General features: G+C 39.2%; 1 protein-coding gene across 1 annotated transcript in view; it reads left to right on the top strand.

Annotated features, from left to right (window-relative positions):
* LRRC69 (leucine rich repeat containing 69) overlaps window positions 1-19,953 on the top strand; it is a 79,150-nt gene that overhangs the window by 14,457 nt on the left and 44,740 nt on the right. Inside the window, exons 3-5 of the mRNA XM_058698527.1 lie at window positions 3,644-3,716; window positions 10,398-10,593; window positions 13,304-13,375. Of these exons, the coding sequence (XP_058554510.1) occupies window positions 3,644-3,716; window positions 10,398-10,593; window positions 13,304-13,375 (341 nt within the window). The remainder of the gene's footprint in view (window positions 1-3,643; window positions 3,717-10,397; window positions 10,594-13,303; window positions 13,376-19,953) is intronic.

Here is a 19,953-nt window from a genome sequence, read left to right on the forward strand (position 1 = left end):
GAATCTGGGCACCCTTTCTCTGTACCTAATAGGAGACTAGTTGAAAATCAAATCAAGAAAAGTTCTCCTTGGGCGCCTGGGTGGCTCAGTCGGTTAAGTGTCCGACTTCAGCTCAGGTCACGATCTCATGGTCCGTGAGTTCGAGCCCTGCGTCAGGCTCTGGGCCGATGGCTCAGAGCCTGGAGCCTGCTTCTGATTCTGTGTCTCCCTCTCTCTCTGCCCCTCCCCTGTTCATGCTCTGTCTCTCTCTGTCTCAAAAATAAATAAACGTTAAAAAAAAAATTAAAAAAAAAAAGTTCTCCTTATTTTTTACACTTTTTATTTTGTCTCAATTTTAAGCTACAATCTTTGATCAAGATGTTAAGATTGAAATCAATTTGAGGAGGACTTTAAAGAAAAAATATGAGATCCAATAATTGGCATTTTTTTTTTTGGTGTTTCCTTTCAAACTATAACTTCTCCATTCAATAGGAGACTCTTCCAATTGAATACAGGTAGAGTGGGCTTAAAGACAAAACATATGACAAAGAGATCTAGGTGATTTTTATAGCTTCATATACTCATGTACAACACTTTGTCATTGTAAGGCTTTGACCCTACTAATAAAACTAAAGCTATGTTATGAAATTTATAAGGTTCTGTGGACTTTTGAGATATGGGTGCTATATATAATCCCTGTCATCATTAAGCAGCATTTACTAAGGATATGATTGGGGGGGGCGAAATTAGGGGTATATTTGGCAAACAGCACTAATAGACTCTGGTACCATCTTTTTACTTTAAGATCTTAAATCATGTATCTTGGAGAAATATTTTTTTTCAAAATAAGAACAGTAACAAACACTTATTAATGTTCATGCACATTATATATGCAAAGCCATTGATTCAGGGTTCAATTACAATCTACTTAGGAAGAAAACAGTTTACATGCGAAAAAATTAAGGGCATGAAAACAAGCAGAGAATTTTATGAACTATTTTACAAACTCTACTTTGGGAACAAACATGGGCAAAACCTGATACATATAAATAATATTACACAACCTAATTGATGCTAATTTAAGGCTTTCTTAAAGAAAAATTTTGTGTGCCCATAAATTTGAGGTTTATAAAATATATGTAATCTCTGGATAGTAGTCTCTGGATTTCTTGGCTTTGGGCTGTTGAACTTTGGAAATCCCATGTGAGTGGCAGAAATTATGTTCTATGGCATGTTCTTATTAACCAAGGGCAGAAGCAGTTTTGTGTCAGGTAGTTGAGCATTATCTGGCATGTATTACATGACTCTGTCCCCCCTCACCAGACCAGGGGGCTGGGCCAGAGCTAGATTTGTGTTCCATGGTGGGCCAGTATTTGTCTCTTTCTTGGGAATTACGATAGAATCCAAAACAGTTTAATCGGTCTGAGCTAATCATATGAACTAAGGCAGAGGTTGCAAACTGGTGGCCTGTGGGCTGAAACTGGTTCACCAATAAGTTGGTTCTATTTTGACTGCCTTTTAAAAAATGTGAATTAGGGTACCAAAACTTGCAAATCAAAAGAGTTCACAAAAAGAAAAAAAATCTGGTTCTCTGGATCTTTTTCATCCGCTTGTTTTAAGAAAGAAAGACAAGGCAATACTGGAAGCATATTCCCATATGATAGCAATGGCCAGGGGCTGGCTGAATGGCAGCTGGCCTGTTAGATAAGGCCGGTGCTCACCAGTTCAGCACACTCCTGCCAGTTACACTCTGGCCAGGGCCACTACTACCGTTTCAGTTAACTTCTCAGCTCCTGCAGGCATTTCAGTTCAAGAACTGTCTACCCTGTCTGTGAACATACAAACGCAGGAGCTGTGGGATGGCTAACGATATAGGGAAAATTAGAGAAAATCTGTTCAAAAGAAAAGCCTGGGGAATGGGGCAAAGAAAGGAGTAGCGAGAGACAATATGAATGTGAAGCTGAGAGAAGCTGTAATGAGAAATAAAACTCTACGTTCTGCAGGGACTCCCGGAGAGTATATCCCCCCAGACTTTGAGCAGCTCCTGGGAAAGACAGCATTAGCCTACAGCGTGGTATGGTGTCTTTGGACATCACAACCTGGTTCAATGGTTCAGAAGAATCATGAGAAGCCCAAGAAACCCTGGCATGATCATTTCTGTGATTACCAAGAGCAACCAAAGGCCTATGTATATACATACACAACCAAACATATCTATATGAGCCTATAATTACATAGCACTACATATAGGTTATGTATATATACACATATATTTATATTAATATGATATACCCCTCATCCCCCATCCCGAGGGCTGAGGGCCCAGTGTATTGGGAGGTAGGAACAGCCATGGCCTGGTTCTCAGAGAAGTTCAAAGCCAAGCCCAAAAGGGAGAAGCTTACCGCGGAGACGTACCTGGAGCCACCGTGCACCACATCTGGAGTCACAGATGTGGAGTTCAAGGGCCTGGTGGTGCTGCCTGGGAAGATGGGCCTCAATGAGAGGCTGGCAAGCTGCATACCTGGAAATTTTCCCACTGGCCGGCCTGCAGGACAGCGCCATCTGAGAATTCTGCGCCGGGGAGGTACGCCTGATACGCTGCGTGGACACGCAGTGCTGTCGGTTCAATGAGCCGCAAGGAGGACAAGTGCGAAGGCCCCCAGTCCGTCCATCTGGCCTTGAGCTCAGTGCAGAGAGGCTGGTGGCCAAGGAGGACGCAGCCCCCAGGAAATGCGACAGAGAACGCGTCAGCCCCTTCCAGCCCTGGGCGAAGAATATCCGGGAGTACTCGCGCCACATGCTAGCGCACGTCGACTCGTCCCCGCTTCAGGGACACGCTGGCCCTGGAGCTCCCCGGGCACTTGTGCACACGGTACGCCCACTTCCGGTCCTCCTCATCGGGCAGGTTCACGGGCGAGGCCCCAAAGAAAGCGCCACCCTGGGCCGCCTCCCGGCGGTCACGTGCAGCGGCGGGGATGGGGTGGGGGGCGCAGAACCGGCCGGACGGGCGTGCGCATGTGCGGAGAGACGGGGGTATGCGTGCCCGCGTGAGTGCGCACACGTGCCCGCACGGTCGCTGGAGGTCTGGGAGGCCGCTCTGCGCACTATCCGTGCGACTCGGGCTCTCCAGCCCGGCCGCTGCAGGGGGAAGGGGTTGGGGGTGGCTCCCGTGGCGGGGGGAGGGGGTGGCACCCCCCCCCCCGGGGGTGGCACCCCCCCCCATTTGACTGCTTTCCCCAAGTCTTGCTGATGGACGGGTGAGTGTGGCCTGTAAGGAGGAACCTTTGGAATGATTCATTCACTCAACAAGCATTTATAGGACAACCCTTGTGAGTTGAAACTAAAGCATAACCTTTATTTCTCCAAAGGATACAGGGGTGCTGTTTCTAAGGGGCATGCGCACCCCAATGTTTGTAGCGGTGCTATCAATAATAGCCAAAGTACGGGAAGAGCCCAGTTGCTCAGCAACAGATGAATGGATGAAGAAGATGTGATAAATTCCCCCCTTTTTAGCTGAAGCTAGTTTAAGAGGGTATCTGTCACCAGGAACCCCAAGAGCCTTAGCCAAGGCAAGAAACCAGAAGGAAAACAACGGTATATTGAAAAGTGGCTGCAAGTTATTTTGTAAGAGATGGCTAACGTGATTAAAATGATTTTCTGACAGATGGCTTACAGAATTTGATTCTGCTTAATCTGAACAACAATGAGCTGGCATGGATTCCTCAAGAAATCAGCAGGTAATTTTGTTTATAGTGAGACTTGGTTAAACAGCCCTTCCCCAGCCCCACCCTGGTCATCTGTTGTGCCTCAGTGGCCTCAAGTCCTTGTGGGGTTTTAATTTTAAGCAGGTGATTAAAATTTTAAGCAGGTGATTCTTTGAACACTTGAGGGAAATGAGAAATAGCATAACTTGGTGGTCTTGGTGTAAGGGTGAGGGTTTGAAACATTAAAGTTCTAAAGTTGATTGTAATATTGATTTCCTAACTCTGGGGTTCTTGGAGTCTGCCCTGATATGGGACTGGGGACTTGAAATTTTACTTCATATAAGTATTGGAAAACATTTTCAGCTTGATAGAAAAGATAATAGAAAAGCAAGGTGTTGAAAATCAAGATAATCATTTATATTAAAAAACCCCACATTTTATTATCATTAACAGCAACAAAATGCTGCACATCCTATCCTGCACATCTGCACAGATGGGCTGCCGTTACAGTGGCTTTCTGGAGCCAGCTGAGGGCCTTGTCCTTCTGCAGGCAAAATGCTCTCTTGGGCTTTTCCTCCGACAGATGGAGAAAAAAACCCTGCTTGAGTTTACTTGACTTTGGAGATTCTCTTTATTGCCTGTTGAATAGAAACAGATGTGTTACAACATAAGAGCATCCAGATTTTTGAAGGATACAAAACTATGAACAGTCTTTAACAAAGGGATTTTTGCAGCCCCTAAAGTCTATTCCAATTCACTTGTCTATACCTCTAGCCAATATATTATGCTTCCCAGAGAGATTTTCACAGAGAAAGTAATGTTTCTAGTCAGAGTAACTAGAAAAAAGTTTTAAGTGTTCTACTTTCTGAAGACAAGGAACATAATGATGAAAATGCCAATAGCTGTCCATTTGCTCCTTCATTTATTCAGCTTCTCAATGGATTTGTGGATCAATGATACAACGAAAAAAGGGAAGATCTGGTGGACTAGGTCATATCTTTGTGCAACTAGCCTTATGACTTTGGGCGAGTAATTTAACTGCACCTTAGCTTTCTTACCTCTAAAGGAACAATTTTGAGCAGATGAACTTCAGAACCTTTGCAGCTATAATGTATTATGATTTCACAATTCAGCTTAGCTCTGTTTGGAGTACTAAGTGTAATATTCAAAGAACTATATAAATCTATAGCGATATGTTAGAAACTGCAATGAAATGAAAGCTTTTAATGAAGAAAGTAGGGTTACAAAATATATAGGTCGATGCTATTTTATAGATAATTCTGGATTGTCTGTATTCTGGCTGTGTCCTTTATGTAAGCTGATTGGTCACCTCCTCAAGCAGTATTTCCATTTTCTGACCTTGGGAAAGTTTCTTCGCCTTCCCATGCCTTAGTGTCTGCAACTGAAACAGGAGAACAATAATAGTGCCTGTTCATAAGGTAGTCTTGACAGTTAAATATTCTAATTAACCAAAAATATTTAGGGTTGAGCCTGGGACGTAGTAAATTGCTCCGTGGATGCCAACTTTTATTATTATTGGTTGTTATTTTTATTTTCCCTTCTGTTCCTCCCATTCATTCCTTTTTAGACGGAAGATTGACTTAGTGGTGAATTTGGGAAAAGCATTGAGCATACATGGCTCAGCATCTTCTTTTTACTCTGCCATCAAGTAAGCAGCTGCCTTAGGAGGAAAGGCTGTGACTGGATGGGTGTGGTTAATTCAGTGGAGGGCTGGTAGGAAGTCTGAGAATGTTCATGGAAGCTCTATGCTGATGTGTGATTACCTTCGTTCTGAATCTCGTGTCTCATTTCTCAATTTGTTTAGAACCTGGGAGGGGGAACGTTCTGTTTGTTGGCTTACTTAAACTACAGAGTAATGGTTTATGGATTTGGAGTGGAACCTGGACAGGTTAGAGTTTTGCCCCCAAACAACTCTATATGGGCAGAGTGGCACAACCACAGAAGGAAAACGAGAACGTGGGGCATCCTGGGAACAGAATGTCTCTGAAAGAAAGAGGGAGAAAGGAAGAGACGAAACCAGTAGGCTCAGTTCTTCCTCCAAACTCGCCAGTCAGTGAAATTATTCTTTGGCCCACTGGAGAGGAAGAGGGCAGGGAGAAGCTGCAAGTGTACCTCCTGTGGTTTTCTCTTGGAAGAGTAGGGAAGGTCTCCCTGCTCCTGGAAATGGCAACATGGCCATTTCTTGTTTTCTCTTCTGCTCTTTTTCAACCAATGAGTGACGACTAATTTACAGTAGCCTCTGAGCCCAGCTTAGTGCCTTGAAATAATGACAAAATGAAAAGCCAACTGCCATAATATTAATTCAGAGTAGAATCAATTAAAATAGTGATTATAACAATGATTAATGAAGAAAATTCCTTGTCCCTTTCTCCACAGGACCTACTCCACACGTTTTCACTCTTTTAACACTAGGTCGTCCATTTTTGACTCTATATCCTCTCTGCAAATGACTTTGAACCTTATTTTACTGAGAAATTCGCACTCCCTTCATTCCTTTCTTTTCAGCCTCTTTACCTTGCCTTAAGTAGACCTTAAGACAAAGTCTACTTCTTGCCTTTTCTCCTCCCTCATGGTCTCTCCATAACCAGAGTTCTCTAAACTGCCATCTGTCTATTGCTTTTGTTTCCTACTTAACCCCTTGAAATTCTGTTTTTTCCCTCTTCGTTCTACTGAATATTATTTTCAAAGTTCATTAATGTCCTTTGGGCAATCAAGTCTAATGGCCTTTTCTCTCTGCTGAATACCACGTTACACAAAAATAGTGAGTGTTCCATTCAATGAGTTTGGACAAATGTATACACACCAGTAAGGTATCAGACATTTCCTTCAACCTACAAATTTCCTCTTACACGTCCAGTAAATTCTTACCTCTCATAAGCAACTACTATTCTGATTTCTACCTCTACAGATTAGTTTTACTTGTTCTGGAACTAAAGAAATGGAATCATACAGTATATATTCTTTTGTGCCTGTCTTTTGCTGAGCATATGTTTTTTTTGAGATTCACCTTATTGTTGCATTTGTCAGCAGTTTGTTGTTTTTTGTTTATCCCCAGTAGCATTTCATTGCATGAATTATGCCACAAATTATTTTCTCCTGTTTATAGACATTTGGGTTATTTCCCATTTGGGGCTATAATGAATTAAGCTATTATAAATATTCTTGTGCAAGTCTTTTTGCGGACATATGTTTAATTTACTTTTCATTTCAATTCCTAGGAGTAGAGTTGTAAAGTTGTAGAGTAGGAGTGTAGGTGTATATGTTAATTTGTAAAGAACTGCCAGTTGTTTTGCAAAGTGGTTGTACCATTTTACATCCCCAGCAGTTTTAAAAATGTTAACCATTGTAGTGGGTATGAAGTCACATCTTAGGGTATTTTTAGTTTGCATTTCCCTAATGTCTAATGACAGTTGAGCACCTTTTCATGTTCTCATTGCCCATTTATGTATCTTCTTTAGTGAAGTGCTTGTATCAAATGTTTTTTCCATGTATAAAAATTATGTTTTTTTCTTTCTTAGAATCGACTTGTAAGAGTCCTTTAGGGGCGCCTGGGTGGCTCAGTGGGTTAAGTGTCCGGCTCAGGTAATGATCTCACTGTTAGTGAGTTGGAGGCCTGCCTAGGGCTGTGCACTGACAGTGCAGAACCTGCTTGGGATTGGCTGTCTCACCCTCTCTCTCTCTCCTCTCTCTGTCCCTCCCCTGTGCGCATGCATGCACTCTTTCTCTCAAAATAAATAAACAAACATTTAAAAACAGAGTTCTTTATGTATTCTGGATACAAGTATTTTCATAAGTGTATGTATTGCAGATATTTCTTCTATTATGTGGCTTGCCTTTTAATTTTCTTAACAGTACTTAGAGAAGAACTGAAATTTTTAACTTTGATAAAGGCCAATTTATAAATATTTTTATTTTCAGATTAGTGCTTTCTGTGGCCTTTTAAGGAAATATTTGCCTACCCCAAAGTTATCAAGATATTATCCTATACTTTCTTCTACAAGCTTTATAGTTTTAGTTTTTATATTTAGGTCTATGATTCATGTCAAATTAATGTTTGTGCATAGCGTGGGGTAATAGTCCAAGTTTCTTTTTTTCCCACATTATCCTATATTTTCTTCTACAAGCTTTATAGTTTTAGTTTTTATATTTAGGTCTATGATTCATCTCAAATTAATGTCTGGTGTGCTGTGGGGCAATAGTCAAAGTTGATTTTTTCCCCATATGTTTATCCAGTTGTTCTAGCACCATTTGTTGAAAGACTGCCTTTTGAGGGGAGTAGGGCACTGGAGAAGCCCACAAGCAGGGGAGGGGTACAGGGAGAGGATGGGAGAGAATCTTAAGCAGGCTCTACACCCAGCATGGAGCTGGTCTTGGGGCTGGATGTCACAAGCCTGAGATCATGTTATAAACTGAGAGAAATCTCAGTTATAAACTGAAAGAAACATTACTAAGAGTCAGTTACAGCTGACATATAGTATGAAATAAAATAAGAGAACCAGGCGACAGACACACAGAGTCATTTTTTTCTTAAAACTTTTTAATTTTTTTGGTTATTTATTTATTTTGAGAAAGAGAGCATGAGTGGGGGAGGTGCAGAGAGAGAGGGGGGGAGAGAGAATCCCAAGTAGGATCCACACTATCAGTGCAGAGCCCAATGTGGGGCTCAATCTCACAACCCTGGGATTATGACCTGAGCCGAAATCAAGAGTTGGGTGCTTAACTGACTAAGCCACCTAGGCTCCCCTTGACTTTGTCTTTTTTATAATCGTTTTGGCCACACTAGTTACTTTGAATATCCATATAAATTTTAAAATTGATTTTTCAATTTTTACACAAAGAAACTGTTAAGATTTTTATTTGGGCTGAGTTGAACTGTAGATCAATTTGGGGAGAATTGGCATCTTAGCAATATCGTTTCTTTTTATATATGAATAAGACATATCTATACTTTTATTTAGAGCTGTCTTAAATTTTCTGTCATGATTTACAGTTAGTTGTTGGTGTAGAAGTCTCTCATATCCTTTGTTAAATGTATTCCTAACTACTTTATAGGTGTTTTTATATTACTGTAAATGGAGTTTTCAGACCTATTATTTTCCAATTGTTTGTGGCTACAGTATAGAAATCCAATAGATTTTTCAATAGTGACTTTGTAGTCTATGACCCTGCTTTTGGTTCTAGTAGGTTTGTTTGTATTTCCTCTCTTGAACATTAAAAAAAAAATTAATGTTTATTTATATTTGAGAAAGTGCACAAGCAGGGGAGGGGCAGAGAGAGAGACGGAGACAGAATATGAAGCAGGCTCCAAGCTCTGAGCTGTCAGCACAGAGCCTGATGCGGGGCTCGAACCCACGAACCGGGAGATCTGACCTGAGCCAAAGTTGGATGCTTAACTGTCTGAGCCACCCAGGCGCCCCATATTTTCCTTATTTCTAAATTAAGGGTAGGGGCGCCTGGGTGGGGCAGTCGGTTAAGCGTCCGACTTCAGCCAGGTCACGATCTCGCGGTCCGTGAGTTCGAGCCCCGCGTCAGGCTCTGGGCTGATGGCTCGGAGCCTGGAGCCTGTTTCCGATTCTGTGTCTCCCTCTCTCTCTGCCCCTCCCCCGTTCATGCTCTGTCTCTCTCTGTCCCAAAAAAAAAAAAAAAAAAAAAAAAAAAAAATTTAAATTAAGGGTAATAATTCCAACCTTAGGGTTGTACTGATGATTAAATTTAATGCATAGGTGCATAGTTGGTGCTCAACATTACTAATGTCTTTCTCCTTTATTCAAAATATTAGTATTTTCTCAGCTTATTGTGCCCACCATTGCCCCGATTTTACAAGTTCTGTTATTCAAAAGCCAAATTCAAAATGTTTGTTCTTCCAAAATGCTTGTGATAGACATCATGTACCATATCTGCAATTAGAAACTCAAATTTCCTTAATCTCTTTCCCCAGGTCTGATGGCATTTCCTATCTTCATATTATGGCTCCATCTAATATCTCCTTCTAGACCCTGACATATATAAGGGCAGAATGTGTGGCTGATTCATCTTTGCATCTTTCATAGCAGCTAAGAGTGCTTATATCTGTTTGGTGCAAGACATTTAATCTGTACCTATATCTCTATCTCTGTCTACGTATGTATGTATATGTATATTTGTGCATATGTATGTCTTCCTTTGTCCTCTGGCTTCCTCTTCAATATAGCCAATGTATACATACAAAGAGTGAAAATAGAGTTTCTTCTTTTTTAAATCTACGTTTTGATTTTATAAAATACTTTTAACATAAGGGATGCCTGGGTGGCTCTGTGAGTTAAGTGTCAGACTTCAGCTCAGGTCATGATGTCACCGTTCATGAGTTTGAGCCCTGCATCAGTCTCTCTGCTGTCAGTGCAGAACCTGCTTCAGATCCTGTGTCCCTTCCCACCCCCCCACCCCCACCCCCCCGTTTCTCCCCTGCTTGTGCTCTCTCAAAAATAAACATAAAAAAATACTTTTAACATAAGTTATCCAATTAAAAATAGCTTTAAAAGTTAAATTATAGAAAAGATTTTTTATGCTCAAAGTATTTGTAATAGTTGTGAACCTGTGACTAAAATAAGGCTCAGGTGAGCTACAAAAGAATGAATTGACAGAGGACTTCTGGTTAGTGGTATGCCCAATGGACTTTCTTATTTTCATGAATATCATTCATATCCTTTTTTTTAGATTAAAAAACCTTAAATATTTGAGTATAAATCATAACCAGCTAGCCAGCATTCCTAAAGAACTTTGTTTTCTTAAGAATCTTTTTGAACTTCACCTTAACTACAATCAGCTCATTTGCATACCTGAAGAGATTAAGTTCTTGAAGGAGCTCCAGAAGCTTCTTCTGGTCAGGAACAATATTGAAGTTCTGCCAAAGGTAAGCAAAACGTGGAACTAAATTTTCATGGGTAAGAACTCATTGCCACATGTTGGGGAGTGGCTATGGAATAGATTTGGACATCTCAATACAAGCCATCATTTGCTTTCCCTCCAATTAGACATAGTTAGTTCCCAAAGACCTATGACATAGGAGGGTAATAACTTGGATTATTCTACATAGTAGGGGTGCCAAATTTAATAAATAGGGATGCAGGATGCTCCCTTAAATTTGAATTTCAGATAAAGAATGAATAATTTTTTAGTATAAATATGTTCCAAATATTGCATGGGACATACTTATACTAAACAAAATTGTTCTCTGAAATTTCTATTTAAGTGAACCTTTTGTGATTTATCGGGCAACCCTGTGTATGGCATAATATGTAAGTACACTTTAGGTTTGGAATATGTGCTATCTGTCTTCCATTTTTCCTACACAGCTACTCTTCATCCTCTTCCAAACTGTTCTGTGCCTGGGAGACTGACCTCATGGGCATCAGTAAGCTTCTTTGTCCTCTGACTTCCTCTTGGATGTGGCCAATGATAGCCCCTAGTAGGATGTGAAAGGGAGGAGGAGAGTGTGTACCAGATGGTATTCCCCTGGTACCCTCCCTGATAGGATGTTGTAAGTTGCCTGCACACAATTTCCTGGAAGACCGTAGTTAGTAAGTATAAGGTGATCCTCATATGGACCATTACCGCCTCCCTTGGCTCTTCAGGCCTGTGGCAGTAAAGAACTCCCTGCTGTTTGGGGGAACTTTGTCAGAACCTTGCCAAACTTTTATACATGGTGGTTTTATTAAACTCTCCTCAAATTTCCCATTTTGAGAGTACTGTTTCTTGCTGGGAACCTGTCAATGGGTTTACTTTCCTTCCTTATGCAAATTAAAATTAATTTGATAGGAGGGAATGCATGTCATACAGTAAATTGAGGAATACAAAAGGTAGATCCATTCCTACTGTTTCATTTTTCTCTCAAGAGGATAATATTCCCTTTAAAAATTCTGTGCACACTGTAACGTGATAAATATAGCAAGGTGTATGGGGCACCTGGGTGGCTTAGTCAGTTAAGTGTCCAACTTCAGCTCAGGTCATGGTCTCACAGTTCGTGAGTTCGAGCCCTGCATTGGGCTCTGTGTTGATATCGTGGAGCCTGGAGCCTGCTTCGGATTCCATGTCTCCCTCTCTCTCTGCCCCTCACCTGCCCATACTGTGTGTGTCTCTCTCTCTCAAATGTAAACATTAAAAAATTTTTAAAAAATATAGCAAGGTGTAGGCTTTAAATAGGTATATTTCAAAAATGTTATTCTTGGGGTGCCTGGGTGGCTCAGTTGGTTAAGTGTGCAACTCTTGGTTTCAGCTCCGGTCATGATCTTGTGGCTTCATGAGTTCAAGCCCCTCGTCGGGTTCTGTGCTGAGAGCACAGGGCCTGCTTGAGATTCTCTCCCCCTCTCTCTGTCCTTCCTCGACTCATGCTGTCTATCTCAAAATGAATAAATAAACTTTAAAAAATTAAATTTTTTCTTAAGTTCCTTAAAAATCCTAATTTCTATAAATAAGAATATTTCCTGAAAGTACAAAGTAAATCTGTTAGAAGTGTAACTCCTTTCTTTGAGGGAAAAATAGTAACAGTAGTAACAGGATCATGGTCATGAAGTATTATATTATTAGTGTTCATAACTCTGGTATGTTGCTCTTCTTATTTACCCACTCTAAAATAAGGAACAGAGAGGTTAGACGACGTAAACACACTTTACAAAGGTCAGAGAAAGGGCTCAAATCCATGTCTGTCTGACTTAAAAGTCTGGACTTCCCATCAATACTCCTACTACAATTATTTTTTTAATCCCGAGGAGTTTGGACTCTAAAAATTTAAATCCTAGTAAGTCCTGTCCTAAGTTATTATGTAAAGAATGTCTATGATTATTTATGTCTTTGTACATTTAATCTGATTCAGTCTATCATTGTGCTTTTTGGTCTGCATTATACGTAAGGTATTCTAGAAAAACTAGTTTGTTTTGGTAATGAGCAAATTATGAATCATTTTCTGGTACATTATAAATTATGTGTGTGTCTGCACATGTGTGTGAATGTATATGCCTATTCAGTCACATTGGACATGTAGATAGAGACACTAATAAGTTTAATTTTTTTTGTATAAGGAAAGGATTGAGTGAGCACAGAGCTACGCCAAAGGTAGATGTGAAATAAATGCCTTTGGAATTGTTGATAGACCTTTTACATATGTTTTTCTGTTTCTCTAAGGTTCTATTTTAGTTTTAGTATGTTTACTGAGTTCTCTCACTATAAGGCCTTTCAGTAAGCACTTACTGATTAGTAACTTATTTAATCCATTCAATAACCATATCAAAGTAAGGGCTTCCATTACCATTTTCATTTTACAAATGGAGAAAATGAAGTACAAAGAGATTGAGAAATTTGTCTGTAGTTACATAGTGTTGGAGATCTGAGCCTACAAATAGTCTAACTCTTGGCCACCATGTTATGTTGCCCTGGAGTGGTCAGAGGTAATGGAGACCTTAGAGAATCTGGGACCCCAGGACATAGTAACTCCTCAGGGAGGATGTACTGAAGAACCGATCAGGTAATTAGGAAAGATGGTCCGTCCTATCAAGTTTGAATTTAGGAGAAATATTTATGATTCTACATACTAGATTTTTAAAAATCTCTCTTGTTTTCTGACCCAGGGAGTTTGTCGTCTTAAAAACCTAAGAATCCTAGACATAGCTGGAAATATTATTCAGACATTTCCATCAGGAGTAAGTAGAGCCTACTTCTATTATAACTAGAACATGACTTCACTTATGCTATTGAGATTAGAGAAATACACATAGTCTTAAAACCTGTAGTAACTGGAACCTTGGATTATACAAATGACTCAAAGATTTGCTTCGTTCTAGAATTTCAAAACCTGTTCTCTTCCATTCCTTCCTGTGTGTTCTCTGCCTAATGAAACTGTTTGAACTAAGTGAACTCTGATTGCTATCATAAATATTTTAATATATCAGTTACAGTTAAGTGTTTTTTGTTATATACTGCTTTTAGTCACCTCAGACTTTTTGAAAATATGACTTTTCAAAGCGTAAATTGTTATCCTTTGTAATTTATCCAAGGTGACACTTTTGTTAGTTGTTTTTGAGCCATAAACAATGAAAAAATATTTTTTTCCCATTTATAAATGAATTTTGACTTTACCGTATTTCAAAGAACTGAGAAACAGTTGGTCTCGACAAGTTTTGAATTTTGGGAAAGAAATGGCAGTTTTTGATATCACATTTTATATCTGAGCAAGTATGATTCCACATGCAAGGTAATAATTAGAAGCCCATCAATCCAGAAGGAGTACAATAAATAGTTTTTGATCTATTAAATCCTTTTCTGATCAAGTCCAAATTGAAATTTCAATGCTTTTTACCCTTAGAGAAATTGTTTGTACCGAAGGTGACTCAAATATGAAAAATAAGTATAAAGTCTATTTTAGAAAAAATGTAGCTATTGTTGTGTTAAAATATACATAACACAAAATTGATCATTTTAACCATTTTTAAGTATTTAGTTCTATGGCACTAGATGTACTCAAAATGTTGTACAACCATCATCATCTATCTCCAGAAGTGTTTTATCATCTCCGACTAAAACCTTGTTTCCCTTAAACACTACCGCCCCGGATAGCTGCCATTTTCTGTGTCTACACATTTGACAACTCTGGCCACCTCCTTGAAGAACAATATACATCATACAAACATACCATAATTTGTCTTCTTGTGACCATATTTCACTTTTAACATGTCTTCACGGTTCATCTATGTTATAGCCTTTGTCAGAATTTACTTTCTTTTTTAGGGCTGAATAATATTCCATTGGATGTATTCATCACATTTTGTTTATTCATTCATCTGAAGCACTTGGGTTGCTTCACCTTTTGGCTTTTGAGACTAATGCTGCTATGATCCTGAACATAGAAATATCTGTTTGATTTTCTGTTTTCATTTCTTTTGGGTATATACCTAGAAGTGGGATTGCTGAATCGTATGGTAATTGCACGTTTACTTCTTTTTTTTTTTTTTTTAAAGTTTTTATTTAAATTCTGGTTAGTTAACAGTGTAACATTAATTCCAGGTGTACAGTATAGTGATTTAACACCTCCATACAAAACCTGATGCTCATCATAACAGGTGCACTCCTTAGGAATTGCCAATCTGTCTTTCAAAAATACACAGTTTCGAATGTTTAATAATAATTGGATGTTGTTAATATTGACCTGGTAAAGGCTACCAAGTTTTTATCATCTTACAAGTCTTAGTTCAACTCTGTCTCTGCCCTGTGATGCCTTCCCTGTTTCCCAAAGCACCATTATAGTTTGTACCACTAGTAGAATAATCCTTTTCAAGTCTGTCTTGAAAAGCTACCATTAGGCTGTAAGCTAATTAAATTGCTGAGTATTTTAGTTCCTTGAAACAAATATTTTTAATATTTTAATTTTTATAATTTTAATATTTAATAACAAATATTTTTAAACTAAAAAAAATCTTTTAAGCAAAAATCTTTCTGTAACTCCTCTCTCCCTTAAGAGCACAGTTATTTTTCAAACTTCATTTATTTGAAGAAAAAGTTGACCTGATAAAACTGAGATAAAGTTTTAATGATCATCACCAGGGGGCATCAGGACATTTGTCTTTGATATGAAGTTTGTAACAAAATATCGTCTATAAAACATTTGCAGACCTAACAGAAAACTTCACATTTCTGTAACACTCTTGATCAGAACCCTCCATTAGCAATCTAAAACTCCCTGAACTATCATAACTGTACTTTTCAGATTGAGAAGTGGTGCTAAAAGTTGTATTTCTTTTTTTTATTTCTTTTTATTTTTTTAAATTTTATTTTTTATTTTTTTAAAATTTACATCCAAATTAGTTAGCATTAGTGCAACAGTGATTTCAGGAGTACATTCCTTAGTTCCCCTTACCCATTTAGCTCATTCCCCCTCCCACAACCCCTCCAGTAACCGTCAGTTTGTTCTCCATATTTATGAGTCTCTTCTGTTTTGTCCCCCTCCCTGTTTTTATATTATTTTTGCTTCACTTCCCTTATGTTCATCTGTTTTGTCTCTTAAAGTCCTCATATGAGTGAAGTCATATGATTTTTGTCTTTCTCTGACTGACTAATTTCACTTAGCATAATACCCTCCAGTTCCATCCACATAGTTGCAAATGGCAAGATTTCATTCTTTTTGATTGCTGAGTAAGACTCCATTGTCTATATATACCACATCTTCTTTATCCATTCATCCATCAGTGGACATTTGGGCTCTTTCCATACTTTGGCTTTTGTTGATAGTGCTGCTATAAAAATGGGGGTGCATGTGTCCCTTCAAAACAGCACATCTGTATCCCTTGGATAAATGCCTAGTAGTGCAATTGCTGGGGCGTAGGGTAGTTCTATTTTTAGTTTTTTGAGGAACCTCCATACTGTTTTCCAGAGTGGCTGCACCAGTTTGCATTCCCAAAAAGTTATATTTCTAAAGCAGTTCTTTGCAGTTATTAGTAATTTGCAGATTTGCAAAGCAATTTTGCATGTTATCAAATATTTGTAACAATTTGATATTGAATAGCCCATTGAAGAAGACAGATCTGGTATTATTAATCCTGTTCAGCACTCTGGAGAATTAATTTGGCTTCAGCAGTTGCCCTTTGACTTGAGAGGGCATCAGAGTCCCTGGGTGATTTGTGAAAAGGCAGAGGGCTGGGCCACACTTGTAGAATTTCTGATTCAGTAGGTTGGGGAGCCCAAGAATTTGCATTCCTGGTAAGTTCTCCGGTGATATTGATGCAAGTCTGGGGACCACACCTGGAGCACCACTGGCCTGAAGTATAGAGCAGTGAGAGAGTTTGAACTTGCACTCTGGATTTTCAGCTGCAAGCCCAGGGCTCTTCCCATAATAGAATGCTGCCTCTGAGAAAAAAAGAAATGCTGAGGAATAAATTCTTTGTCTCAGGAGTGACAGGCAGGGCCGTCTCTGTTATGCTACACAAATAAATGAGACATTTCTTTCATCTCACTGGGAGTTTGGGTTCTGAGAGTTTCCCTGTGCCCTCCACAAGGAACATGCCTTGAACAATACAATTCTTGTATATTCTGGAAGACACAAGCAATGCCTGCAAAGTTGGAAGCTGAGTTTTGTATGTTACTTACTCCTCATCAGCCACCCCGTGGATGTATTTGGAGCATGTGTGCCGTTGACGTAACTTCCTAAACGGTTATTCATCAGCCAATCTACACATCAAAGAGATTTTTAGCATGTGACTTTAAACACTAAATTTTATTTTTGGAGAAAGTTTGGTCAAACCATCATCATGTAACTTTTAATTGTTTCTGTGGTTTGTCTTTATAAAGTTTCCCATTTACATCAGGTGGTTGTATTTGGAAGTGAGGCTCAGGTCTAGCTACAATATTTACAAGGACACATATAAATATGAAACTTATGGGAAGGTGCTTTGCTGAGCATAGACATTGAACAAATATGCTTTAAAAGATATAAACCATAGCCAATGCTACATTTTCCACAGTTGCTGATTGCTTTCAGTTTCAAATTCATCATATTAGCATTCATTTGAAGCTGTGGCCTCCATAAACAGATTCTGTGTTGGAGTTAAGAATCTTGAGTATTTGTATATCCCTAAAGTCTGTAGACATATAGTGTTTTTATAAGAAAAAAATACAAGGAGAAAGAGCTTCATGCAGCAGTGTTGTCATGAGAAAAATATGCTTGGACTATTTATGGGATGGATAATAGTTATAGCACCTATTCCATTTTATCAGTGCCCCCCTTTTTTCCTTGAAGAATTTTTTGGTTGTCATAAATCATATTTGAGAACAGTGCTAACACTTTCCCCTTTCACAGTATGAGAAACATAGGAGGGAAAAAAAATGTAAGTAACTTTCCCAGAAACACAAATCATTTGAATGGCAAAGGGACTATTCAAATCCACTGTTCCCAAACAAAAATTAAATATGCCCAAGTTAGTAATTTATCAGTTGTGTGACCTTGAGCACATAACTCAATCACTTAGTGTTACATTTTTTTTTTCCCCTATGGAAGTTGGGCATATTAATAACGCTTACAACATTGTTGGGAAAGGGGTGACACAACACTTGGTGTTCAGCAAATATAGAATGAGTGAATGATTAAATGAGATAATACATATAAATCTTTTACTAGTGCTTGGCACATGATAGATAGCAAATGTTATTTTCTTTTTATTTTAAAGTTGGGTCTGAGCTACATGCCACTGAATCCATCCCAGATATAGGGACATTTTTGCAAGCCTTTATTTTATTTATTTATTTATTATTTTAAAAATTTTTTAATGTTTATTTATTTTTGAGAGAGAGAACAGGCACACATGCAAGTGGGGGAGGGACAGGGAGAGAGGGAGACACAGAATCTGAAGCAGGCTCCAGGCTCTGAGCTGTCGGCACAGAGCCTGACATGGGACTCAAACTCCTGAACCGTGAGATCATGACCTGAGCCGAGTCAGACGCTTAACCGACTGAGCAGCCCAGGTGCCCCTACATGCTTTTAAAGTCCTGAGAGCACCTGATGATTTTAACTATTTCAGATAGCAGGGTAATGGTTGATCTGTATGTGTGGGTATACTAGGGGGATACAGGTTTATTAGCAGTTTACTGTGCTTCCTGTTCTCCGTGTGTTCTTTACCTGAATAGCTGTTCCAAGTTATTTTCCTCTGTAGACCCATTTACAGTCTTCTGACCTACCTTGTTGAAGCAGTAAAACATAACCAACAGATGATTTCCCTGAAGATGGTCCTTCTTTCCCTCGATCTTCACTTGTGATTCTGTTTATTTCTGTCTCATCCTTTCACCCTATCTCTTGGCTCACTTGCTTTCTGATTGTCACACCGGATTACGCTGAAAATAGGACCCCTCATCACTGAACTCCCTTTTTCTAAGACCCTTTTCTCAAATTGTTGTCTATTACTTATCCTGAGGTCTTTTCTTTCCTCAAATACTTTCAGTTTAAAATGGTATCTCTAGAGGTGCCTGGGTGGCTCAGTCAGTTAGGCATCTCTTGATTTCAGCTCAGGTCATGATCTCCCAGTTCCCAGATCGAGTTCTTGCATCAGGCTCCACCCTGAGTGTGGAGCCTGCTTGGGTTCTCTCTCTCTCTCTCTCTCTCTCTGCCAGCTCTCTTTGTCTCTCTCAAAAACAGAAAAACAACAAAACAAAACAAAACAAAACAAAACAAAACAAACTTTCTCTACATATAGCCAATGCTGATTGATTTTGATCCATGCCAGTCTAAGCATGTCTTGCTGTAGTGTTCTTGATTCCAGACACTTGCCTTACATCTAACATGGCACAGATCCTGGCTTAGTGTCATTTCAGCCTCATATTTGTCTAACCCATAAAGCCTAAATATTTCACAAATGCTTCCACTGTCTTTTGTTTTACTTTTCTGTGGTTAATTCAATATCAAGTGAAGAAAGCCATGTTATTTTTTTTAAAGATATTTTTTAATGGTTATTTTTATTTTTGAGAGGCACAAAGCATGAAGGGGGAGGGACAGAGAAAGAGGAAGACACAGAATCCGAAGCAGGCTCTAGGCTCTGAGTTGTCAGCACAGAGCCCAGCACGGGGCTCGAACTCACAGACCGTGAGATCATGACCTGAGCTAAAGTCGAACACTCAACGGACTGAGTCATCCAGGCTCCCCGAAAGCCATGTTATTGTTGAATGACTTTCATCGTTTATAAATAAGATCACCTGCCTTCAGGAGAATGATTTCTGTATATGAGCAGTTGCATACACATATGTGCACTACACATAGGCCATTTAGCTTTGGATAAAGAGAAATATTTCTGTGAAACTGACCGAACATGTGGAGAACGGTTATATAAAATTTCAAAATGTCCATGATCAAAAGTGTCCTTGAGTGGTCAGAAGTGCGGTGCAATCGTGGGAAAGGAGATGCTTGGGAAAATGAAATTGTGATGTTTCCTTAAATCAAAACTTCTATCCAAACTTGTGGAACTCTGTTGCAAGATGATTAGAAAACAGCCTAAAAGTTTAAAACTGATAATCAGGGAAATATCCATGAAGCTGTGTTCAAGGACACTTCCAAATGTCTCCACCATCTAGTGTTTTGGTTTGAGGTATTCACTTTGTTCAATAGCCCATGAGAAATTTCAATCGTCTACCTTATCCTCTTTGCTTTTCTGCCTCTTGAACAGCAACATTAGAGACCTGCTTTGTTCTTGTTGCCGTATCTGTAGTTTATTTTCTGTCTCTGTTGAATATTAAGGAAAGGTCTACC

Source organism: Neofelis nebulosa, chromosome 14, assembly GCF_028018385.1.
Source record: "Neofelis nebulosa isolate mNeoNeb1 chromosome 14, mNeoNeb1.pri, whole genome shotgun sequence".
NCBI lineage: Eukaryota > Metazoa > Chordata > Mammalia > Carnivora > Felidae > Neofelis > Neofelis nebulosa.